Genomic DNA, 27705 nt, shown 5'->3' with positions numbered 1-27705 from the left:
ATGGAGGAGGCAGACCTGTTGAAGGAGAGACTGCAGGCCATCACGGTAAGAAGTAACATACATGATATCTTATAAATCATTTAACAGTTCTGCTGCCGTTGACGATCCTCACCGGCATTTAAAGGGTTAAAATCATGGTGCCGTTGACGACGCTCACCGTCAATCTTACTGTAAATACAGTAAATATATTATGACTTACTATACGGCTCCGTGGTCCACTGTGCATCGGTAAATCCCGCGACTTGTTTACAACGCACGTTGGGCGTGCACGCGAAGTGAAGCTCCATAGTAAATCCATTGAGAGGCCCATAAAGAGACTTCATTTACTCAAAAAGAGACATTTTGATCCAAAGGGTGGCCTGCTTACAGTCCAAACTGCACTCGGCTGGGCAAAGCCATGTTTCCTTTCGGGACCCACACTGTCATGTGACTAGATGACGTAAACGTTGCAGTCAAGTGATAATCCAAAAAAACTAAAACAACCCCGCCCGGAAAATAATAGCGGCGGCCTACGGAGGAAGCGGCGCGGCACCAAGGCACCAAGCATCCCTTCAAAATAAGAGGCAGTAGAAGTGTTACACATGATATCTCATACATATCGTTGTTGTCCGATGAAAATCTTGTATGTCCAAAACCGTTCATTTTGCATTTATCATTTAAAAAATGATTTAAACTAGTGAAAACAGCCGATCTACAAGCACACAACACCTCGCACCGCGAGGCGGTGTGTGCTTGTAGATCTGCTGTTTTCACTACTTTTGTGTGACGGCCTTGTATGATGAAGCAGGGCGATTGAAACTTGGAGATATACGAGGTTTCCACCCGACAACGACGATATCTTATATATCATATCGTTATTAGTAATATACATGATATTTTATATATTAGGCCTATATCAAATTATTAGCAATACACATGATATCTTATATTGCATAATAATTATTAGTAAGTCATTATCTGCCATGATTCAGAGTGTTATATCTTATACTGTATACTTATTAGTAATATACACACAATATCATCTATCTATCTATCGATCTATCTATCGATCTATCTGTCGATCTATCTGTCGATCTATCTATCTATCTATCTATCTATCTATCTATCTATCTATCTATCTATCTATCTATCTATCTATCTATCTATCTATCTGTAACCCCTCTATTCTGGCTCACTCCCAGCTGTATCTATTGTCAGTTCTGTCAAGACAATAACAACACACACATGTGGTTGGTGGTGTGGAAAGGCAACACAGCTCCTGCCCCATAAACAAAGCAGCAATACAAAGGGGCTACAATATTCAAAGTGTGATCGTATAGTTTTAAACAGATTATTTTTAACAACATGAATTGGTAGTGAACCTGTTTTTTTACATTTTTTAGAGAAATATATAGCACATTGAATGAATATAAAATACAGTACAAAATACTATCTATCTATCTATCTTATATCTATCTATCTATCTATCTATCTATCTATCTATCTATCTATCTATGTATCTATATTCTTTCTTTCTAATGATAATCCATCTATCCCACACATTGATATTAGTGTGGTGAGCTGAAGAGAATGTTGTCAGATGGTACTGTAGATGTGTGTAGTAGTGGTTACTGGTGAGTGTGGGTGGGTTTAATGACAAGCCCTTTCCACGCTGGCTGGCTGTGAGTGTGTGTGTGGGCGTGAAGAAGCTCTCAAGGCTGGTGATATTGGTTTGAAAGCATGCTTCCCTTTGTGGGGGAAAAAGAGAGGAAATGTTTTTCTCTGAACCACTAAACCACAAATTGTATTCTTTGTATGACAAATATAAAGAATTGCCAATCTGCGAGCTAATACCATAGATTAGCTATTTTCGACTAGGCTATAGACCAACTACAAAATAAGGTTTAATTGGTTAATGTATGTTTTGCAATAATCTAAATCTTCAAAGTAACTTTTTGATTCTTGATTCTTGATGTGAGACAGGGAATTAGACAATATAATGTTCCACACCAGGCCGCTGTGATGCTATATATAACATGACAACTGGCTAAGTGTTATGGTGGACAGGTGGTCACGCGGGCGCACACACGCACATGCACGCCCATTTTTATACTGTCAGACAGAGTACAGCATCCTGCAATGGGCCTGGTGTACAATATACACTACACCTCCAAGATACCCATGTACCTAACAAACTACTTCTTAAAGGTCAAGGTCCAGGATGTTCATGATCACAACACCAGAGGCAGCTCCACTAATCATCATCAACGTAGATTTAACACTAAACAAGGCTCTAACTCGTTCTCCTGATATACCATCAACATGTGGAACGCCCTTCCTCAAGCCTTAAAGGAGAGCAAATCCCTAGCCTCCTTCAACATTGGTATGAAAAGTCACCTTCAGGCGGCTGCTACCCGTGACTTGTAAATAGACTAAGCCCCCATGCTCCCACCACCCTTTTTTTCTGCCTTTGTATATGATGTTATGCTTTTGAAACTGATATTATCCTAGATAAAGTACTATGTTCTATCCGTCTGTCTTTCAATGTTATGACACTTAAAGTGTAGTTCCTGTGGAAATAAGCCTGTACTTTTTTCTATTGCAAACTTCTAATAAATTCTTCAATCAAACAATCAATCAATCAGACAGACAGACAGACAGGGTTAAATTGTTACCGTGGGTTTGACAGTGTGAGTTGCATGTTGTTTGCTATTGGGCAGAACCTCATATCTCATATTTCATTATTTTTTTACGTTATGATTATTTCTTTTTTCACCAGTAAGACTCCCTAATCGGGAGATAAGCGACTGTCAGGTCACATGTATACACAATTAGGCCTGTAAGTGCCATTGGTTAAGGGACGTGCTGGCCATTGGGAAAAGCTGGACAACTCCCAAACGGCCGGTTCATTCCCGGCCGGTCCAGGACGGCCATTAGGAAAAAAATACAAATAAAATGTCTGCCTTCGTTCCATTTTGGGGGCTGGGCGGCCAACAAAGTAAATCGTCACTGTCGGGCAGAAACCTTGTATCTTTAAGTTTCAAATTTGTAAATTTTTCGCAAAGCAAAGCCCTGTTCATCATACAAGGCCGTTGCACAAAAGTAGTGAAAACAGCAGATCTACAAGCACACAACGCCTCACGGTGCGAGGCGTTGTGTGCTTGTAGATCTGCTGTTTTCACTCGTTTAAATCATTTTTAAAATTATAAATACAAAACAAACGGTTTTGGACATACAAGGTTTCCACCAGACAACGACGAAATATAACTCATGTAATTGGCCCACTGGCTTGTCACTTGTCATGATCTGAAATGGCAAATCTTTGAGTAGCAGCAGCCCTATAGAGAGAGATCTCTCTCTATAGCAGGGGTGGGCAACTTTGATGATGGAGAGGGCCACTATATGTTCACACTCACTCCAGAGGGCCACAATGCATACACAGTCAAAAATAGCAAAAACAAGCGTAGATAGTCTCTTTTTGCTATGTTTGAATAGGAATCCTGAATTATTTTGAGCTATTTTTGAATTGGAATCGCGAAAAGTAAAATTTGTATTTAATTTCAAATGCATTTATATGTTATATGTTAACTTCATGAACTTACCGGTACATACATAATACATACAGTGGACATAAAAAAGACTAGTACTAGTCATTATCTACTAATATAGACTGGACATGTTTGGAATTGTAACAACTGAAATCAATAATATATCAGTATTCTGATATTAACCTGCGGGCCGCAATAAGTGAAGGTGGGGGCCGCATGTGGCCCCCGGGCCGCCTGTTGCCCATGTATGCTCTATAGCATGCAATGAGGGCCTCTACAACTTTCCCGGGCTGAATCAGGGGCCCAGCGCGTCCCTGGCTTAGGTAGGCCCAGAGAATGTGGGGTTTAGCTAACGGGGTCGTGTTCAAGTAGTATGAGCTAGCGACTAAATATTATCTACATTGGATCCATTGGAACATTTTTCCTTTAAATCTTCTGAAAAGCAACAGTTTTTGACATAGGCTACCGTACAAGGTTTCCACTCGACATCAACGCTTTATGGCACAGAGCAGCTGTGGGCTCAAGGCCAAAGCCACAGCCAGGAATGACAGCATGACAAATAGTTTCCATGTGGTAACATTTGTCTGTACCTTTGTTATGCAGTGGTCAGAGAAGTAGCCTAGCCTATTCAGGGGACAGTTTCGCCCATTTTCAACATGTCTTCGTATGATTGGTCCTCACTGTGTGTGTAACGATATAGTAACTGAATCGAAACATCGTTTTTAAATTTTCAATGATCTACTGTATCGATATGCATAAGCAAATATCGTACAGTTTGGCTCTGTATATCATATCGTTTTACAATGCAAATAATCTGTATCGAATGGTTTTGCAATGCAAATAAACGGTTGTATGGAAACTAAGTGTTTGTGCCTTGTATTTAGCAATTTTAAGAGGGAAAATTAAAAAGAGGGGTCTAATTACTTTTACATTCCATATAGCTACACATTAACTATCGTTTAATGTGTGTAATCTGAAATATGAGATATGAGGTTTCTGCCCAATAGCAACAAAATTCAACTCACACCCCATAAATATTTTTTTAATCCGAGACACCCCTACATTATAATTTTCACTCCCAGCACCTTATATTTATAGCATATCGTCGTTGTTGGGTGGAAACCTTGTATTCCAAAACCGTTCGTTTTCTATTTATCATCTATAAAATGTACTAACGCCTGTACACAATGTGTGCTTGTAGATCGGCTGTTTTCACTAGTTTTGTGTGACAGTCTTGTATGATGAAGCAGGGCTTTGCTTTACCAAAAGACGTACACATTTGAAACTTGGTTACAAGGTTTCTACCCGACAGTGACGATATTTTAGTGATTATGTTGCGAGGAAAACGTTGAGATAATAGCCCTTTTGGTTAGAACTGACTGAAAATAACGTAGCATTTCAAGTTTAAAATGATACTAAATATTTTTGCCAGACCCAGGGGGTTGGCCTACATAAGGCTTTGTCGGTCTGTCGGTCTGTCGGTCTGTCGGTCTGTCGGGCGGTCGGTCGGTCCCTCTTTTCCTCAGTGTCCCTCTTTTCCTCAGTGTGCCTGTGTTTGCCTCTGACTGCTCATCTGCCCCTCCCTTCCCTTGCTCGGCTGATTGCCTTGAGTGCCGTCACCTGTACGGGACCAGCTGAGTTGAGTTGGCTGACGAGCTGCTGAGACTATAAATTCCTGTGTGTTCATGTGTTAGTTCAGTCAGAGTTCGAGTTATACTCCGAGAGCTAGGGGTTTCCTCTAGGGCCCCCATAGTTATGGGGGTGGCCCCCATAGTTATGGGGGCCCTATTTTTCGGGTATAAAGTCGGCTAAAACGAGTATTTTCCTATATTAAATCATATTAAATCAGGTACTTTTCGGTATATAGTCTGGATTTCTTGGTACCAACAGTCAGACAACAAGTGCCAGTTTCATAAAATCATTCAGTTCCCAGAGCTTTTCAGTTAATCTACTAAGTAGATTCTACTTAGTTACTTTACACCACTGTCTACAACAGCAAGCAAACATTTTAGCCCGTGAACCTGTCTACAACAGCAAGTATGATGGTTCCCAAACTTTTTAGCCCGTGAACCAAGAGACATTACTACCTTGTACCAAACAAGTAGTGAAAATAGCAGATGTACAAGCTCACAACGAGTTGCTTCGCACTGTGTTCAGTGCGTTGTGACCCATACAACGTGTCTGCCACATCGGTCCAGACCCCAGTGTTAGGAAACAGCTAGCCTCGGAAACCCAGGCTTCATTGGCGATGGTTCTGGTACACCATAGCCATTAGCCACTAGCTAGCCCAAACGTTAGCCTAGCCAGGCAGCACAGCAGCATAACATAGCATTCATTCATCATTACAAGTCTATAGCCACGAGCCCACGACTCACCAGTGAGGACGCCAGGGCTAGCAGAGGGCGATGTTTAATGTCTTCATAGCCTAGGTTGTGTTGTCTTGGTGTTCTGTTCCTTTATGGCCGTATTGTTATAATCCACCGAGTCCATGACGCATCAGTTACGCACGGAGAGACAGACGTTCAGACAAGTTAAAAGGGAAGTCCTTTGAAAGCCATTTCCTCTCTGAACAGTGCCCAGAAGCACATTTCAAAACAAGAGCCTTTCTTTTTTTTTTTTGTCTATACAATCGATCATTCAACACATGTTTATTTTGAAATTGTACTGGAAATAGAAGTAGCCAATAGCTCCTACTTCACGCCACTGATGTCAGAGCCTCTACTTGCCGATCGGCAATATTTTCCCCCCAACCCCCCTTTAGGGGGTGCGGTGGGACGTGGGGGAGGGGGTGCGGCCGCACCCCCAGCACCCCTACTTCCCTCGGGTATGGTCTTGCTAAGACAGCGTTGTTTTGTTTGGTTGTTTTGTTGCTCTCCGGCGTGTCCGCCTTCCTTTGCCGTCCGGGCCGTGGCTAGAAGTGCAAAGACTCGATGCAGTGGTTCCTAGCTTAGCCTATGCCCAGGCCATGGCGAGACCACGCAGCTGGGTAGGTCTGCATCCAGCTGGGGGAAAGGTAGGAACCATTGCAGCGAGTGTGTTATAACCCGGACGGTAAAGGAAGACTCACACCCCACATTAAATGCGCCTGATTTATAATAATAAAATTAATAGTAGGATTAAACGGTGTGATGTCATTGTTCAGTCTTACTGTCTAACATGTTTATTTAGTATATCTAGTTAACATAAATAATATAAATTCTTCCAATGGAACATAAAAAAAAAAAAAAAAACGAGAAAAAAAAAAAAAAAAACACACTTAGAAAAAAAGAGACCCCAAAGGGGGTTGTTGACTATGGGGTCCCAGACTTTAACTATGGGAGCTAAGCTCCCACTGGCCCCCGCATAACTCGAACCCTGAGTTCAGTGCTGCAAAACATTTGCCCCACAGCCATACTAGTGAAAACAGCCCATCTACAAGCTCACAAACATTTCCAGCTGCTCAGCCTATAAAATCCTGTGTGTTCATGTGTTAGTTCAGTGCCATACTAGTCAAAACAGCCGATCTACAAGCTCACTACGCTTTGTTGCTGAGACTATAAAATCCTGTGTGTTCATGTGTTAGTTCAGTGCCATACTAGTGAAAACAGCCGATCTACAAGCTCACTACGCTTTGTTGCTGAGACTATAAAATCCTGTGTGTTCATGTGTTAGTTCAGTGCCATACTAGTTTTCATTGCGGGTCTGGCACAACCAGGTGACCTGGTCTAGTTTAAAGTGTCCAAATAAATTCCAAATATTATCAAATGATCTCGCGGCACCCCTGGACCCCTGACTCACCATAGTAAACTGCATTCTGGAGAGGGCACTTTTTACGGACGGGGAAAGGGGCAGGGGCTCAAGCCCCCTTTGATGTCTACTGAATGTGTGCACGTGCCTGACCGTGTGGTGTGTTGTGATTGGTCCCCCAGGACAAGAGGAGGATCCAGGAGGATATCGCCAAGAAACGGACAGAGATCGATGAAGAGAAACTCAAGCTTCAATACATAAAGGTACAACATACTGTACTTGTGAGGACCAAACGTCCACATACAGTAATAGTTGGGGGGATATCTTCAGAAATAGTGTCATACCCTGGAATAAATTCCTTACCAAAAAAATTCTTCACCAATGTGTTTGTAAAGGTGTCTAGTAACACATCTCACAAAGACTGAAATTCAGTTTCCCTAGGAGATTCCGTGACAGCTGCTGAAAGTTGGGATCCCATTAAATTAACTATACAGGATAAAACACACCAAAATAAATATGCTTTAAGTAGCATGTGAGGGGACAAACTAGGGGTTTTTCATTATTCTGAATCCATTGCAACCATTTGTTTTGCACAAAAAACATTCCTTGGGGTCAAGGCGGCTCCCCCGAAACTTTGAAAAGTGATGACTCATCACTAAACCATATTTTTGTGGGGGCATTTTTAGCCCAAGGAATGTTTTTCGTGCATAACAAATGCTTGCAATGGATTCAAAAACCCCTAGTTTGACCACTCACATGCTACTTAAAGCATATTTATTTTGGTGTGTTTTATCCTGTATAGTTAATTTAATGGGACACCAACTTTAATCAGCTAACGGATTCTCCTAGGGAAACTGAATTTCAGTCTTTGTGAGATGTGTTACTAGACACCTTTACAAACACATTGGTGAAGAAATGTTTTGGTAAGGAATTTATTCCAGGACTTTTTAAGATATCCCCCGACTATACTGTAAGTATAGTAGAAATAGGTGGTGCGGTGGTGCAGTGATAAAGTCCCTGCCCACCAGCACGGCGGTTGCGGGTTCAAATCCATCGTAGTGCAGCCGTGCTTTGTCGGGCGTCTTCAGGGGAGGGAAATGGGGATCCTCACAAGAGATGGTTGTTTTAGGGATGAAAACAAATTAGGCTTAGGAAAATATAAAAAAAAATACTGTATAGAGCAGGGGTCTTCAACGTTTTCAGGCCAAGGACCCCTTAGCTGAGAGAGAGAGATGAAGCAGGGACCCCCACAATCTGTTCATAGATTCCTTATAGTTTCATTGTTTGACAGCACAATTATCAGTGTATTTTGGATTCATGTCAATTTGTGTTTTCAGATATTTAACCTGAACTGTCAATTCAGTTGACCTTTCACTATATACTTAGTCTGCTCTTGTTCCCCTCTATACCAAACCTCTTTTCCAAAAATAGCCGATCTACAAGCTCACAACGCCTCGCAGCAGATCTGCTGTTTTTGGCTAAAGTTCTCAGAATAAGGACACTAGGGACACTCAAGTGGTTAATATAAAAAAAGGAGAACAATGTTTCTAGCACACAAAAATTTGGAGGACCCCCTGTAGTAACTCTGAGGACCCCGGACCCCCTTTTGAAGACCCCTGTGGTATAATAGAGATTACACATTTAGAAGTTAGGGTAAAGGGTTAGGATTGGAGCCATGCCTGATTTATTCTAGCCTGTGTCGTGCACCAAAGCACGCTGCAACACATTTGAGCTTGTGGATCTGCTATTTGTGGGATATTTTCCTGCCGACTATTATCAATGCTGTCCTAAAATCTTGATAGTTAAACATTTTATAATTGTCAACGAAAGAACCTTGGCACCTTGGTGTGTGTGTGTGTGTGTGTGTGTGTGTGTGTGTGTGTGTGTGTGTGTGTGTGTGTGTGTGTGTGTGTGTGTGTGTGTGTGTAAAACAATATGCAAACACAGCAGCAAGATTTGTGAGCTGCTGCGATAGCAGAAGGATATCAAATGGAATCCAACCACCTTAAAAAAAATCACACCCGTGTGAACTGAGCGGTGGTTTACCCCCCCCCCCCCCCCCCCCCTCCCTCCCCCCTTCCCCCCTGTGTGTGTGTGTGTGTGTGTGTGTGTGTGTGTGTGTGTGTGTGTGTGTGTGTGTGTGTGTGTGTGTGTGCCTGGCCTGGCCTGGCCTGAAAACAGCGCCCCTCCCTTAACATGTGTGGTTAGAAAAGGTACTACACCACAGGCTTGAGGCTACATACGGACGCACCCACCCACATACACACACACACGTACCTCTACACACACGGCCACGTATAGGAGCGGCGTGACCACCGCTCAAAAACACACACACACACACACATTGTATATCCCTGCATTGCCTACACGTAACCTTGATGCATGAAACCGGTTACACTCTTTTCACCTGACCTGTACATATTTTGTTCCGATTGTATTGTATTGTATTGTGTACACTTCTGCTTTGGCAATGTAAACGTATGTTTTCTCATGCCAATAAAGCCCTTGGAATTGAATTGAATTGAATTGAATTGAATTGAATTGAATTGAATTGAATTAAAAATGTAATTGAATTGTGTGTTCCTAACAGAAGAAGGCTCTGAGAGAACAGTGGTTGATGGATGGACTGAGCCAGCAGACAGAGGAGGAGCAGGAGGCTTTGAGACTTCAGGTCCAAGATGAAAGGGAACAGAGTGTCCTGCTACAGCACAACATCGACAGGTAACATTATGTAGCATAACACCCAGCTACAGAACAACATAGACAGGTAACATTATTACACACCCAGTAGCCTCAGAAACCCATGCTTTTATTTTGACGATCAGAAAAAAATTCCGAGGCACACACCTAGCCCTAGAATGTCTGTGATCTTTCAGATCACAGCCATAGAACGGTCCCTATCCGCGGTGGTTAGCAGCTAATCTGCGCGGCACTAAAGTGCTGCGCGTTACTTGTATACTCACCCAATAATCTATTCCTCAGCCTGGGAGAAAGATATTGTTCTGTAGTGTCCATTTGAAAGTTCTGGCTGAAAACGTGTACTTTGTAAAATATCTCCACTTATCCACAAACCAACACGGACGACTTAACGACCGGCGAGGGGCCCGGAATGACTGCTGGACTGAATATAATCAAAACTTCCTTTGGGAAGCACAAACGCACGGGGCACACAATTGACAGTTGCTTGTGACTGACGCACGGTGATAGATAACACCACCTGCGTGATTGTGTGCCCCGTATGTTTGTGCTTCCCAAAGGATGTTATGATATATTCAGTCCAGCAGTCATTCCGGGCCCCTCGCCAGGTTGGAAAGTCATCCGTGTTGTCTCGTGGATACGTGGAGATATTTTACAAAGTACACGTTTTCAGCCAGAACTTTCAAATGGATATGACACTACAGGACAATATCTTTCTCCCAGGCTGAGGAATAAAGTATTGGGTGAGTACACAAGTAACGCGCAGCACTTTAGTGCTAACCGCCGCAGATAGGGACTGTTCTATGGCTGTGATCTGAAAGATCACAGCCATTCTAGGGCTAGCACACACGCAGCTACAGAACCAAATACTGTATGGACAGGTAACATCATTAAGCAGAACATACAGAACATACAGAGTATAACATTGATTTATTGAAGGTTCAATGGGCTATATACTGCACCTTGCAGCCATATTGACATGGAATTGGGTCACAGAATTCAAACAGTTACCGAATAAAGGAGAAGTTCAGTGTCAGCTTTTGTCAGTTGTAAGAGGTAATGCAACACAATATTCATCCACTAGATGTCGCTCTCCACTGCACATTTCCATACCTCTGAGGCCTAAAGATTCCTGTTTCCCTGAGTCACGATTGAGTCATGTCAAGTTATTAAACACAGTGCCCAGTTATAGAGCAATCCACAGGAGAAGTTAATTGAAAATAAACTGTAACTCTGAGCTGAATGAAACAAGTTGGGTCCAAAGCCATGGCAAGCTCTTTCGCCCTTATTTTCTGGGTTGGGGCCTGACATTGAACACTTGTGAGAAATGTTTGTCCCTGGAAACGTTATTCCCTGTAACCAAGGCCACAGGTCTGCTATTTTCACCATTTGAAATATAGGGCTTAAGTGGTTGATTCATAATGTGTTTTCCTTCCTATAAATTTTGTAGAGTCAAAACAATATTCCCCATAACCAAGGCCACAGTTGTCCTCCTCCACGGTATTGTTAATAAGGGTGGGAAACATTATACAGTACACTGACTTCCATAAAGTGAGTGACGGGCCGAAACTAGAAACACATACATACAGAAGTGCTCTGAGGTCACAGTGAAAAGATTGAGACAGTCCAGGGGACGGATATGTTACCAATGTGTTAGACCATTTACTTCACCTAAACATACTAGAAAATCAACAAACAAACAAATGTCAAAAGAAGTAACATACATTTACAAAATTGACAAAAGTGCTGTCAACATCTATGAAACTACCGGTATCTACAAAGGTTGAACCTGGACCTACCGGTCCAGGCACATACCACATTATAGACCATACATGGGCAACTGGCGGCCCGGGGGCCACATCACCTTCACTTGATGCAGGTTAATACCGGAATAGTGATATATTATTGATTTCAGCTGTTACAATTCCAAACATGACCTGCTTTAATTCCGTCAGTCTATATTAGTAGCTCAATGACTAGTAGTCGTATTAACATTTATGTTTTTATGTCCAATGTATTTGTATTTAGGTTCATAAAGTTAACATGAGTATATAACTAAATGCGTTTGAAATTAAATCAAAATGTTACATTTCAGGATTCCAATTAAGAAATAACAAAAAATAATTCAGGATTCCAATTCAAAAGAAGAATATAGCAGATCTACAAGCTCAGAAAATAGCAAAAATTGCAGATATACAAGCTACAAGTTTTGAGATTGTAGATCGGCTATTTTTGCTTCTATTGTATGAGATACTAGAATGACAAATGTGGCCCTCTGGAGTGAAGGTGGAGATATAGTGGCGCTCACCATCAACAAAGTTGCCCACCCCTGACATAGACCCAGTGTAGCATGTCAACGTGTCGCTGGTTCGATTCCCAAGCTTGACTACCTTTGCTACGTGTCACTCCCCATCTCTCTCACCACTTCCTCTCAGTCTACGGTCCAATCAATAAAGGCTGCTTCATCTCTCTCTCTCAGCTAAAGGGTCCTTGGTCTGAGAATTGAAGACCTTTCCCTGTTGAATGTTGTCCACAGAATAGACAAGGAGATCGTTGCCTTGGAAACGCAGGAGCTGGACATCTCCGACAACGAGAAGGACATCCTACGACGCCTCAAGGAGGTGGAGCGAACGCCAGATGACATCATCAAGGTAGGCGGGCTTTGTGAAGCCGTGCCACTTCCTGGTCTGCTTTGTTTTGGTTTCACCATGGAAACCGTCGCCCCGTCCCCCATGTCATACACTGTGGTGGAAAGTACTTTTTTTTATGTAGGCTACTATTTAGCTTTACTGGAGTAGTCCGTATTCCATACTTTACACTCCTATTCCACTACATCTCAGAGGCAAATATTGTACTGTTTAACTCCACTGAAAGTATTTGACAGCTCTAGCCACTGTAACTTTGCAGATTTAGATGGATTGTTATTACAAAACACAAGGGCTGGGACTTTAACTGATTAATTGCGATTAATTAATTACAGAAAATTAACACAATTCAAAAAATGTACGCATTTTAATCTCACTTAGTTTTTGCACCACAGAACCTTCAGTTTCGGGCATACCGATCATAGCGATGCACCAACCAAGAAGAGACAACAAACGCAAAGGGAGAAGTAGCCGATCAGAGCGCTTTGGTTGGCCCAGTGGATGTGAATTTTAGATTAAAAAAACTCACTCATTGATTCACTCGTACTACAAAATGTGTTTTACTTGAAAAAAATGCTTCTCGGGTCAAAGATTAATATGCGATTAAAATGTGATTAATTGCGATGAATTAATTACAAAGCCTGTAATTAATTCGATTATTTTTTTTAATCGCATCCCAGCCCTACAAAACACACATTAACCATTTAAGCCCTACTTCAGCTATAAAATAGCAGATCTACAAGCTCACAATGCGTCATGACGCGTTCTGGGTTTGCAGGTCTGAATTCTTCCCCCAAAAAATGACACATTTTGAAAAAGAAACAAGGCAAATTGGATGTTCTGCATGATGAGTTTTTTTCTTTGTTGTAATGCCACTTTTACCCAAGTAAAAAAATAACATAATCCGAGTAATACGCTAATACGCTGGATGCGAGTTTAGAAACTCTAGGCTTGCTAAGGGAAAACCACGCCCCGCACTCATTTTTGAAGCTTGTGATTGGCTGAACCGGAGGTAGGGAGTGCTCCATTGTAGTCACTTGGACCGCGGCAGAGGTGCACCAAAACCTAAACCTATCCTCTAACCCTAACCCTAACCTTAACCTTAACCTTAACCTTAACCCTAACCCTAACTCTAACCTAACCCTAACCCTAACCTTAACCACAGTAAAACTAATGCTGGTGAATGCTAACCTTGTGAAATGCTAACCTGCCGACGCTGGTGAGTAGCTAACCTGCCGACGATGTTGAAAACGAGCGCTCCTTCCCTTAGCAAGCCTAGCGTTTCTAAACTCGCCCACTGCATACCGTGCACAAGTGATAAATGAATGTGCAGTGAGTGAACAAATTAATGAATGAGTGAGTGAACACATTAATGTGTGTGTGAATGAATGAATGAATGAATGAATGAATTAATTAATTAATTAATTAATGCACAGTACACTGTGAAACTGTGATTGTATGTATCTGCTGCTTGCATCTTTTCCAAGTAACTGCACGAGAAACTGGTGGTCCACAAGGACATGGTCTTTTTCCTAGTTAGAAATGTGTGTTTTCATCGTCAATCGATTGATTGATCGTTACAATAAACATACTATGAAAATGCACACTCCTGCCCACCCATCTTATAATTGTTAGATTCACAAACAGAAGACACAAAGATCACCTACTAAAGCAGGGAACTCTAACTCTTCATTTATAATGCAAATATTCAATGCTCGCACAAAAACTAATTTCAACCACCTTTATTCTACGTTCTATGTCATCAACATGGATCTCTCCCATATAGCGCCACCATTAGGCCGATTTTTTCAAACACATTTTTGGACACTGCTCCTACAAATTTTGCCCTACAATCACGCAAATCGGTACACAGTATGTCTACACTCATTTCATCAACATGGATCTGTCCCATATAGCGCCACTATCAGGCCGATTTCTTGAAATACATTTTTGGACACTGCTCCTACACATTTTTCCCTAAAATCACGCTGCGGCCTGACGGTCGCTTATCTCCCGATTAGGGAGTCTTACTGGTTATACCTATTTCAAAAATAGCAGACAATGTGGCGCATCACAACATGTTGTGATCTTGTCGAATAGATGGCCTACTGACGTTGACTGCTTTTGTTCACCACTGAACTGTATCTGATTCAGCTCCCCTTGGGGACTGACATGTTGACAGTCTTGTTGTTTTGGCATGCAAATGTCAAATAATCGTGAGAAAGAGTGTAACGAGACACCTGCAAGGTTGCTGGAATAGATTATTGTTTTTCATTAGATTGCTGCCGAGGACATGGCGTATTAATTATAAATGTTCCTGTGCTAACAACGTGTCACCTGTTGTAGTATCCTAAACCCTGACTGTGTTGGAAATGGCTTTGTTTGTCTAACCTTATGCATTTGCTGGAGACCTTCCTGTGTGGGTGGTTGTGCGTGCGTGTGTAAGACTAGGTGTGCGTGCGTGCGTGCGTGTGTGTGTGTGCGTGCATGCGTGCGTGTGCGTGTGTGTTGTACTTTACTTGACTTGACTTTATTTTGTTTATTTACGGTACATTGCACATGAACATTCAGCTCAAGAACAAGAATTCAATCAATTGCCGGATTTAGCTAGAAGCCTATTTCCATGTGTGCAAGGTCTCAGGCTTCCAGAAATCTGTCTTAAAACTATCCTCTACCTCTTGCTGGTACTCTTCTGTCAAAATCACTATCACTCTGCCTATGGTGCTCACTGTCTTCTGGTGCTTTTAACTACTTGAACCCAAGTATCCATATTCAGGAGGGGGATTAACCTAAAATAGCAGATCTACAAGCTTGCAGTTGCCTAAGCTACAGTTGCAGGGAACTAATCGCAGCTTACGCCACATTCCATATTCCAAAAATCTATATTTTGGATGGCTGGTTGTACAGGATGAAACCTTTTTATGCTTTCCATAACCGTTGACCAAAACTCTTTACATCAGCAAGTTGCCTGCTGTCCAGGGGTTTGTCCCATATAGTACAAAAGTATGTCCATTGCACAGTAGGCCTATATGTGCTATAGGTAGACCAGAAGACCATACTGACTGCTTCATACATTTTGATGTTTGAGAGGATAATGTCTGTGCCAGGCCTTTATTAGTGCACAGGCTTTGTAGTCAGGGGATATCTTTAGAAATAGTGTCAAATCCTGGAATAAATTCCTTACCAAAGAAATTCTTCACCAATGTGTTTGTAAAGGTGTCTAGTAACACATCTCACAAAGACTGAAATTCAGTTTCCCTAGGAAAATCTTTGACAGCTAGGGTAATTCTGGGTCTCATTCACTCACTATACACTATACTATAGGGGAAAAAAATCACTCCCAAATAATATGCTTTAAGTGGGATGTGAGGGGTCTAACTAGGTGTTTTTAATTATTCTGAATCCATTGCAAGCATTTGTTTTGCACCAAAAACATTCCTTGGGCTAGAAATGGACCCCCATACCACTGTGAAAAGTGATGACTCATCACTAAACCATCATTTTATGGGCTGTTTTTAGCCCAATGAATGTTTTTTTTTGTGCAAAACAAATGCTTGCAATGGATTCAGAATAATTAAAAACACCTAGTTAGTTAGACCCCTCACATCCCACTTAAAGCATATTTTTTGGGAGTGATTTTTTTCCCCTATAGTATAGTGTATAGTGAGTGAATGAGACCCAGAATTACCCTAGCTGTCAAAGATGTTCCTAGGGAAACTGAATTTCAGTCTTTGTGAGATGTGTTACTAGACACCTTTACAAACACATTGGTGAAGAAATGTTTTGGTAAGGAATTTATTCCAGGACTTTTTAAGATATCCCCTGATTATTGAGAAAATAGGAGGTATGCATTTCAGTGTGTTCTGTGTGCGGGTTCCTGCCTGGGACGGAAGTGTCTTTGTGAGAAGAGTAGTGGGGCAGGATGACATGGTTCTGAAGTGCTTCTATGTTTGTATGCATGAAAGGCTTTTGGTTTGTATTTGAGTGCCATGACGGGCACAGGCTCTTATGTGTTTCATGAACCATTAGTTGTAGTCAGGGAATTTTAATAAAACCCTGGGAATAAATTCCTTACCAAACAATTTCTTCACCAATGTGTTCGTAAAGGTGTCTAGTAACATATCTAACAAAGATTGAAATTCAACATCCCTAGCAAAATGTTTGACAGCTAGGTACGTAATTCTGGGTCTCATTCACTTACTATACTCTGTACTATAAGGGGAAAAATGACTCCCAAAAATCTGCTTTAAGTCGGGTGTGAGGGGTCTAACTAGGTGTTTTTAATTATTCTGAATCCATTGCAAGCATTTGTTTTGCACGAAAAACATTCTTTGGGCCAAAAATGGACCCCATACACCTTGTGAAAAGTGATGACTCATCACTAAACCATAGTTCTTTTGGGTCTGTTTTTAGCCCAAAGAATGTTTTTCGTGCCAAACAAATGCTTGCAATGGATTCAGAATAATTAAAAACACCTAGTTAGACCCCTCACACCCCACTTAAAGCATATTTTTGGGAGTGATTTTTTTCCCTTATAGTACAGTGTACAGTGAATGAGACCCAGAATTACCCTTGCTGTCAAACATTTTGCTAGGGATGTTAGACACCTTTACGAACACATTGGTGGAGAAATTGTTTGGTAAGGAATTTATTCCCAGATTTGACAGTTTGAGAGCTAACTTTCCCTGACTATTGGGAATACACTGAAGAAGGCTGGATAGCCAAAATGTCTGTTTCTCATCCTAAGATGCAATAAAGCCACTGTGTGAGTGCATCATGACATTGAGTTATTGGGTGAAACACATTACGGTGTTAAAAACTAATGGATGAGATGGAGAATACTTTTTTTGGTATAATGGACCAAAACTCAGAATACAAAAGGAGGGAGATGGCATGACTCATGTTGTGCTCCCTGTTGATGTGTCACTGAAAATGTAGCAATGCAATTTTTCTCAAGCTACCCTACCCTGCCCAAGTGAAAACCGTATAGCTAAACTAACTACTTGAAAGCAATTCCGACAGCCAAACTATTGAGATATGTAAGCTAGACAAAGTATTCATACTGGGACAAATTAATTATGCCGTGTTTTTAATGCTTTATTTAACATTTTCAAATTTCAAAACATTTCCAAGTAAAAACATCTGTTCAAACCATTCTGAGAAGCCATTTATGTCTGTTTTGTTTATTTGCACTATTAAAATCTGGTCTCAATCCTCCGGACTATCTGTACATCTACTGTACTTCATAGGAAGATATTATTTTTTTTACCCCACTACAACTCACTTGACTTCCGTTACTAGTGACTTTGAAGATTTATATCATGAATTACATTTATACAATCAACTCATTATTAGTTGACTATAGTATTAGTTACTAATACTGTGATTATGTTTAGCTACATACGGTAGCTCAAACATTAAAGGGATAAACCAATGAAATGGACCATTATGCATAATGAGTAATGATTTACTTAGTATATTTTGACGCCAATACCTTTGAACTTTGACTCAAGTAAAACTACTGAATACAGGAGCTTTACTTGCAACAAATTATTTGTTCATTGTGGTGTTTCTACTTTTACTTAAATGAACAATTTTGCAGTACTTCTTCTACCACTGAGTATCGTTATTGACGTCTTTGTGATATCTTGGTTCGTTTGAACTTGAACAACTTTATTCACACACAGGAGTTGAACGCTGAACACCGGGCCGGTAAGTACTAGCATGTGTGTCATTAACATTAACATAGGACGGTATAAAGGTACAATAACTACAGTATGTAATACATATCAATGCTGTCATGGTGGAAACCTTGTAAATGTAGAAAAAAAGCTCACACAACGTGGTGCATCGCGTCGTGCAGAGAGCTTGTAGATCGGCTATTTTTTACTACTTTCGTCCAAGACTTGGGTTACACGCCTCCATTCCGACATGTCCCCTTTCCGACATGCAGTCTCCTTTCCGACACTAACCCTATCTCTAACCCTAACCCTAAACATAACCTCTATGGAAGTGTCGCCACTCCGACAATAAGAAGTCAGTGTCGGAGTGGCGACATGTCGTAATGGAGACATGTCCCCCAAGACTTGTATGATAAAGTTTTTACGAAAAAAAAAAAAAAAACATAAAGTTTAAATATGAACATTCTGTATGAGGTTACTGCCCGACAGCAAACAATGCATATTTTCAACATGTTCTTTTGACATAAAGTTGTTAAAACATGTTTTTGTTAAAATAAGTGTTGAATATATGGCTCTGTATTGTGATCATTTGTTCAGTTACAGGGGTCTCCCTGTCTCTCCTGGCAGCTCTTTAATAAACAGAAAATATATTTCAAGTCAGGATACCAATTCCATACTTTCAAGAGAGAAAACGGATACTAAATAGGGGATATCTTAAAAAGTCCTGGAATAAATTCCTTACCAAAACATGTCTTCACCAATGTGTTTGTAAAGATGTCTAGTAACACATCTCACAAAGACTGAAATTCAGTTTCCCTAGGAGAATCCGTAACAGCTGATGAAAGTTGGAGTCCCAATAATTAACTATACAGGATAAAACACACCAAAATAAATATGCTTTAAGTAGCATGTGAGGGATCAAACTAGGGGTGTTTAATGATTCTGAATCCATTGCAAGCATTTGTTTTGCACGGAAAACATTCCTTGGGGTAAAGGCGGCTCCCACAAAACTGTGAAAAGTGATGACTCATCACTAAACCATAATTGTATCGGGGCTGTTTTTAGCCCAAGGAATGTTTTTTGTGCAAAACATATGCTTGCAATGGATTCAGAATCATTAAAGATCCCCTTTTTGACCCCTCACATGCTACTTAAAGCATATTTATTAAGTTCATTTAATGGGACTCTAACTTCAATCAGCTGTAACGGATTATCCTAGGGGAACTGAATTTCAGTCTTTGTGAGATGTGTTACTAGACACCTTTACAAACACATTGGTGAAGAAATATTTTGGAAAGGAATTTATTCCAGGATTTGACACTAAGAAGGGAAATTGGAAGTAATTAAAGAAAACAAATTAACGAATAAATAAATTGGAGAGATGAACACTGTGTAACAATGACTGCAATCACAATATGGAGCTTTAACTCTATTTAAAAATAATAACATTTTGTTTTAACCACAACGATTACATGTCCTAAACCATCTTGTGCATGGCTCGATGTCTTTGGCATGTCTTTAATACTATCATATAAAAGTAAATGATGATTTATACAACAAGTGTCTGCACTACGTTTCTCAAAACATTATGAGTAATATTAGCCGGGGATCCAGTCTCTCAAAATGGGAGAGGACCTGTGATGTTCTGCCGCACTTTTTATTTCTGTTTTATCTATTAGTTTGGTCATTAAGGTCCACAGACTGAGAGGCCTGCTCTGCCGGAAACATCGCGAAAAAAAGCTATGGCCATTTGTATTCACTGTCCCATTGACCCCACTAGAAATATTTAAAAAAAGAAAATAAATCTGCTTTAAGTAGTATGTCAGGGGTCAAACTAGGGGTTCTTCATCATTCTGAATCCATTGCAAGCATTTGTTTTGCATGAAAAACATTCCTTGTGCAATATTTTGGCCACCCAAAACTGTGAAAAGTGGAAAAAAGTTTTTGGGGGCCAATATTTTGCCCAAGGAATGTTTTTCATGCAAAACAAATGCTTGCAATGGATTCAGAATGATGAAGAACCCCTAGTTTGACCCCTCACATGCAGATTTTTCATTTATTTTTTTTATATTTCTAGTGGAATACAAATGGCCATAGCTTTTTTTCGCGATATTTCCGGCAGAGCAGGCCTCTCATTCTGTGGACCTTAATGACCAAACTAATAGATAAAACAGAAATAAAAAGTGCGGCAGAACATCACAGGTTCAACCCTATTCCTTGAGCTTTTGGGCATGTGGATCCCCGACTATGAGCATTTAGCAAGCCCTGTTTGAGAACCAATGAAGGGGTCTGCGAGCGCTCGTTTTCCAGAGCTACGCGACACCCTCTGCCAAGGTTCTCTGTTGTTTTGACATGCAGTTCAACACTTGTCGCGCTAAGCATGAATTGACCTTAATACATACCAACTGCTACTGAGGGTAATGCCAGCTAATGCCTGATTTATATTCACACGCAGAACAAAACATAGCCTATCTATCTACAAGCTCTGACCTTGTATAGATCGGCTATTTCCAGGGTGTGCCACTCTCTAACAATGACTAATACGCTAATTAAGTGTGTATGTATTGCAGTGATGAAAAGTAACAAAGCACATATTCTTGTATATGTATTTTACTTTTGAAATACTTTTAACGTTATCATTGTACTCCACTAGCCTATATCTGCATAACCAGATATTATACGTTTGATTCCAATTATTTTAATTATTTTCTTTCTTTCTTTCTTTCTTTCTTTCTTTCTTTCTTTCTTTCTTTCTTTCTTTCTTTCTTTCTTCCTGCAAAATAGACATTTAAAGGTGTATTCAGTGATAATGAAAGTGGCCGGGGGTCATCTTGTTCCTTACTGGCATTACAGCATGGAAATGTTTAGTTTTTTATAGATTTTTTTACACCATTATAATGTTCTCGTTTTGATCATTAGACCCAATCACTGAATATCGGTAGGACTACGTCTCCAGCTTCAGGATATGTATGATACTGATTTACTACGAGACTGTGGCATTTTATGTTTCAGTAGTTTACAATCTGGGCATTTAGCAGACGTTCTTAATTCAGAGCGACTGTGGTTCTCAAAACTTTTATTTTGACCATCATAACTAAACATCATAACATAACTATGGCCATACTCTACCCTGATTGGTCGTCGAGGACTGTCTGGCCACCTCTGAAACCCGAATCTAGCTATGCTCGTAACACAGGCCATGGTGGAAGTCCTTATATGGTCAGCACACATTCTAGTGAGGAGAATGAATGGAAAATGTACCAATTATATTTTTATTTGAATGAAATACAATCACTGAATATACCTTTAATAGAATTTCCCTTTTATTTCTACATTGAGTTATTAAGTATACTGTTGTTATTAAGTTATTACGTTGTTATTGTGTTATTAAGTACGCACTGCTGACTGACTGTGTGTGACTAAACCACGCTTACGCCTCAGGTCCCGCACACCCCTCGCCAGTCTCACAGACTCCACTGACATTCCAACCAGCACCACCGAAGAAGAGCCCCAGTCCAAAACTGCAGACCAATGAAGAAGAACCAAAGAAGGGTAGTTTATTTATTTATTATTATTATAAACCTTTCTGGGGAAATTTAACATTCCCAAAATAATTTCAGAAATTGTTGATACTTTTGATCGGTTCAAAACCCATAGACATACACTTTCACTTTAGTTTAAACAATGTAAAGCAAGTGCATGCAAATAGCAAAAACGGGCGATCTAGATTGCTATTTTTGTGTAACAGTATAGCCTATAGCTATATTAGTTTGACAAAGTAGGACATTATAAAAAATTTAAATAAAAACATGAAATATTGAGATACAAGGTTTCTTACTGACAGCAAAAACATGTAAGGAATTAGAAAACAGAGGGCAAGGAGTGCATCTGATTGGCTGTAGAGTAAAAATCTCCCATGCAAGGTGCTCGATCTTTGGTAGCCAGGTGACAACATTTATGCAAAGAAAGTTAGACCAAGGCACTCTTGAGGGACAGTTAAAAAGCCTTTATTTTGGGGCTAATGCATGGCAAGAAATATTTAAAAAAGCACCTACGCGTTGCGGCACAATATCTTCTTCAGGGTGACTAAGCAAAACAGTTGAACAAACATGGCTTTTTTAGGAAACAGGATATGACATCACTAGCTCATATACAGGTTGACTGGGAGGCTAAAACCATGCCAGGACAAAATGTAGACCCATACACATGAAAACCTTCCCAAAAACACAAAAAAAGAAACACAAGAAATACACAAAGAAACAGTTTGTAGGTACTCAAGAAAGAATCACTTTACAATAACTCAAAATCCTTTGGAACAGACCAAACAATTATAACAAAGGTGAATAATCTATTTCCTCATTGAGGCCTGGAAACTCCATAGCTTTAAGTTTAAAAATCCAAAAGGTTTTCCTTTGTAAGAAGAGGTGTTTTAGTCTATCCCCACCAGATCTCCGGGAATTAAATTGTTTACCTCATTAAAAGAATACAGTCCCATCCTTGGAGAGAACTATAACTCTTATTTCCCATTGTCCGGGCGGGCAGCCATGTTCGCCATGGAGATAAGCGTGGAGCGCGACATGCGCACCGGCGAGAGCCAGGTGGTCGCCACGGCCACCGTCACCCCGGAGGCGGCGAGGCAGCGCGGCGTGAAGGTGTACGAGGACGGCAGGAAGTCGGTGTACGCACTGAGGCAGGACGGCGGCGGCTCGCCGCGGGGCGACGGAGCGCTAGCGGAGATGATGACCCCCGTAGAGGTGGAGGAGCTTCTACGTCAGGCCACCGATACCAAAGTACCCAGTGAGGTGCAGTACCACCACCCCGTGTACTCCTCGCCATACACTGGAAACAGCAGGTAGGCAGTGGTGGAAGAAATACTCTGAAGCAGTGTTGTTTTTGACAGCAAATTTTTATTTAGTTTTAGTCATATTTTTTTGAATAAAATGTAATTTAGTCACCTGAAAAGTATTAGTTTTAGTCTAATTTTAGTCGACTAAATGTCATAAGATTTTAGGCGACTAAATCTACAAGTTGATTTAGTCGACTAAAATGTATTTTGGCAGGCCTTGATGGCATCGTAATGACTGATTTTACACTTGGTTGTGACGCGTTGTGAGCTTGTACATCTGCTATTTTTAGCACGCAACACCTGAGAGCAACCAAACATAAAAATCAGACCCAGTTACCAACCGGAAACAGGATTTAGGCGTAAAATAATAATAATAATTTAAAAAAGGGGTTTCCATAAACGCTCATGTAAAGTTTTGCAGGAAAATACCCATATCTCTGTGTCCTGTTTTACACTCCGAGCTGCCATGTAAACATGAAATCTGCAAAGTTTTTGTCCGTTTTCGAGATCGTACTGGAACGTACTTTAGATAAATAATCTGTGACAACTTTAAAAACGTAAGAAAAGTTGGCTATATTTTCTTGGCAGTGATTGGAGTTGATTTGGTATATAAAATGCTGATAGATCAGAACAACGTGTAATTTCATTTGAAGAATCAATATCGATATCGATATCCACATAAAAAATCGATACCAAGGGTTTTCTTCATTTATCATGTTTCTATTTCTATTACTTTTTTTTACAAAACATCAGGCCTGCGACGCCAAGAACACCTGGTGCCAAGTCGCCACAACAGACGCCCGCTCAGGCCAACAGCTTGATGGGAAATGGAGCTCAAAGCTCTGCCGACCAACCAGAGCTCAGGCCACATCCTGGAGGTACAGTAGCCAATGGAGTAAAGCAGGGTTCCCCAATAGGCGGCCCGCGGACCATTTGCAGCCCGCGGGGGGCTACTGTCTGGCCCCCACCAACCCCAGTAATAATGGTGCTTAGTGGGTACTTAGTGTGCTACTCGAACCCACCCTGTTTCTTCAGGAACAGTATTCTAGTGAAGTGGTTCTCAACCTTCTCAGGCCGCGACCCCCCCAAAAAATCATATTTTAACTGGGGACCCCCACCCTGACGAGCACTAAGAGTTGAGGAACTACGGGGCGCCTGATGGAGGGGAAAGGAACTGGGTGGAATAACGTGTTCCTTCCACGCGCTACGTCCAAACCGGGGAAATCCCCCCCTGTCAGGTGTAAAGAAGCAACTTGAACTCCTCATGCATAGAAGGAAGCATGAGGTCAGTCCGTTGTCTCCCCAGGCGCGGCAGAGGGAGAGCAGAGCCCAGGATTACAATAGGCAAATTGGCACTGGGTGAAAAAATGGGTTACAAAATGGTGGGATAAAAATAAAAAAATAAAACATCTGGAGACCCCCCACAATAATTTGAGGACCCCCCCTGGGGTTCACCTGTTTGAATATTCAATGGCAAAAACACAATTAAATCATTAATCACGGTTATTTGTGTGGCAATTAATCGTCAACTAAAATGTTTATGATGGTTACAGCCTTACCTGAAGACCATGAAACCCACAGCCCCGCTCCTCTCCAGCAAGCCTCCACGTTGACCCACAAAACCCAAACAAGAGGAGAAGAAGAAACCAAACAAATCCTGTCGCACATTCCAAGCCACGCCCCCATTGACGCCTACAACGACAAGCATGGGCCGCCCCAGCCTCCGTCGCCCCGCCCCTGTGCCGAGACCCCTCCAATCCTGACCAACGGACACAGCGGCTACGCGACCAGTCCCGCCCCCGTGGCTTTGGTCTCCGTCACCAGGTCTGACGGGATGCCGGCCCCCATGCAGCCTGTCTACAAGGTTCAAGGCTCAAGGTGATCTTTAGTGTTAAGTCCATGTGTACAGGCATATACTGTAAGACAGGGGCCTTCAACAGGGGGTCCGGGACCCCTAGGGGGTCCTCAGAGTTACTACAGGGGGTCCGCCAAATCTTTGTGTGGTCGTGTTTTTTACATCACTTGAACCCTAGCATCCCTATTCTAAGTGGAACATTAGCCAAAAAAATAGCCGATCTACAAGCTCACAACGCCTCGCGCTGCGAGGCGTTGTGAGCTTGTAAATCTGCAAAAAAAAAATTTGTGTAGAGGGAAAAAGAAGTGCAAACTAGTAGGAATTGACAGTTAAAGTTGTTAAAAATGTAAATACACATTAATTCAACCTTCACAGATGATGGTGCTGTCAAGTCTAAACTGTATAAGAAATAATGTACATTCTTAATCTGCAACGCAATTTTATACAATATGTAGTGGGGGTCCCTGCTTCATCTCTCTCAGAGCTAAGGGGTCCTTGGGCTGAAAACGTTGAAGACCCCTGCTGTAAGAGTTAAAAATAATGTATTAGTCTTTTCTCCCCCAACACATTCTCACTCCCAACTCATCAAATATGCATGGCCACATTAACCACCCTACCTTTACAACATTACCGATGTGCTACAGCAGTGGTTCTCAACCTTTTTACACCAAGTACCACCTCAGAAAATATCTCTCTCTCTCTCCAAGTACCACCATAATAACGTATAAATAATGTTAAAATACAGGTGCGTAGCCCCTATCCTATTCAGCTAGGAACAGTTAGCACAGGAGGCCACTTCCTTGAATTCATGGAGATTTTTTAGTTTTTGTTGCATTTCTAAGTGAATAATTTAATGACCAGGTCATATTGCTACTATTTGTAAACGTCCCGTTCAAACTGATGGTATTTCTAATGTGATTATTCCACTCTCAAATCTTCTATTAACGATAGTTTTGCCCTCATGCTAATTTCAGCACGGCTGGAGAGCCCATTGGTTTGTCAAACATGTAGTATTAATATAAAATATTTCACTCCACAAGGAATTGGGAGTCAACCTTCCATTTCCCCAACCAACCAGAGTGCAGGGGGCGTCTCTTCGTCAGGGCTCTGAGCCACAGATATAAAAAGCCTCTTCCGCCGCTGCAGTTCATTGGAGCGACCCATCAAACTTGATAGGCAGAAGTGCGGAAGTGCCAAAAGCACGCTGCCACTCAAAGTGACTACTGGCCCAATCGCAGCGCATGTTTTCCGGGACTTCAATTCAACTGAACGTCCCCTTCGTTGACACACGCGGAAGCGTCCACGCCTGCAGCCATTCAGTCTTGGAAAAGTTGCCTATCAACCAAAACGGGCGCCCCAGAGCCGAAGGAGGCGTCCACCTTTTTATGTCTATGCTCTGAGCTATGTGCTATGGGGAGCAGGGGCGGGCACACAGAATGGTAAACCAATAGGGAGCCAGCGCTAAATTGTAACCGCCCCTCTAGTCCTTCTCATACAAAGGGCCCAGTGTGCCAATGACGTCTTTGACGTCTTTAGATCAAAGAAAAAAAATATGTATATATTGAAAAGATGTCAAAATGACCTGAGATCAGAGAGATGCTTTTCTCTGTTTGTGTGTTGGCTCCCTTGTGTGGCTGTTGGAGAAATTGCGTGTTCATTCTAGTGGATGAGGATGCAGAGCTGATTGATTCAGCTCTATCTCTGGAATCATTTGTCCGATTGACACAATTATTTTCAACACTGAATCACAACGACTGTGTCTGTTTCTGTGATCGATCAGTGGGCCCCCCCAAAAAAATATTTTTTCATGAAACAGTAAATAAAAACATACAAAATCTTGGCACCTCGACCTTGGAGCCATTTTTGCCCGTGGCATCCCCCGGCTCCTCCAGGCTAGCGCTGCCCCAGTCCAGTTCTATAGAAATCCCATGCACGGCATCACAATTAGAATTGACAAAATGTTGATTATTTGAGGGTGAGGATTTGCCTTGGACATTATAGCAGCATAGTAACAGTGATAAAGAAAACAAAAAACGTGGTCTGTAAAACAAGCAAAGGTCTATACAATATGTATGCAATAGCAGCCAGTATGGCACAACATGGCTCCACACATAACTGTCAGCATGTATAGAATGTTGTAAAAGGTAACCTCCGCCATCGTCTTTGGCCTCGCACATGCAGGATCGCAGAGGCGTGGACAGCACCCGGCGGCGACGGGCTCAGCCCCGCTCCTCTGATCGAGACCATCGACTTCGACAGACGTTCGCCGCTCTACCCGGAGAGCGAGGCGTCGCTCAACTTCGTCAACAGCCTGCCGGACTCGGAGGACCTGGAGTCGGAACCCGTCACCATGATCTTCATGGGCTACCAGACCGCCGAGGACGAGGAAGAGGAGGAAGACCTCCAGGCCGAACTGGTGGTCATCGGCGAGGAGGACGACGAAGGTGACCGGCTCCTCTCCTTCCACCCGGAGGGCTGCACCAGCAGGGTGTTCAGGCCCAGAGTGGGCGTGGCCAAAGTGGGCGGTGGCAGAGGCGCCGCCGCCGGCCAGACGTACCCTCGCGGTGACGACTTGCCGCCCGTGAAGCCCACGTTCTCTCACAGGCCCGGCCAACGCGGCCACGCCCTCTGTCCCCGCCGCGGACAGGTGCCGGACGAGCCCCCACTCACAGGTAGCGACAGCCTGGAGGAGATGTCCATGCACCGTTCAGCTGCGGGAACTAATTGA

The 27705-nt window shown here is 41.8% G+C and overlaps 1 protein-coding gene across 1 annotated transcript; it reads left to right on the top strand.

Moving 5' to 3' along the window:
- Positions 1-27705, top strand: LOC308307245 (palmdelphin-like; the record flags this gene model as incomplete). Its single annotated transcript, XM_080752419.1, has 9 exons — positions 1-45; positions 7436-7516; positions 9844-9974; positions 12487-12601; positions 21747-21828; positions 22819-23128; positions 23876-24000; positions 24676-25000; positions 27159-27705. The coding sequence occupies 9 exons, from the start codon at positions 1-3 to the stop codon at positions 27703-27705; spliced, it is 1761 nt and encodes a 586-aa protein (XP_080608545.1).

Source organism: Nannobrachium achirus, assembly GCF_963921795.1.
Source record: "Nannobrachium achirus genome assembly, chromosome: 21".
NCBI classification, from domain to species: domain Eukaryota; kingdom Metazoa; phylum Chordata; class Actinopteri; order Myctophiformes; family Myctophidae; genus Nannobrachium; species Nannobrachium achirus.
Note: the sequence above shows the minus strand (reverse complement) of the source record. Positions and strands in the feature narration are given on the sequence as shown.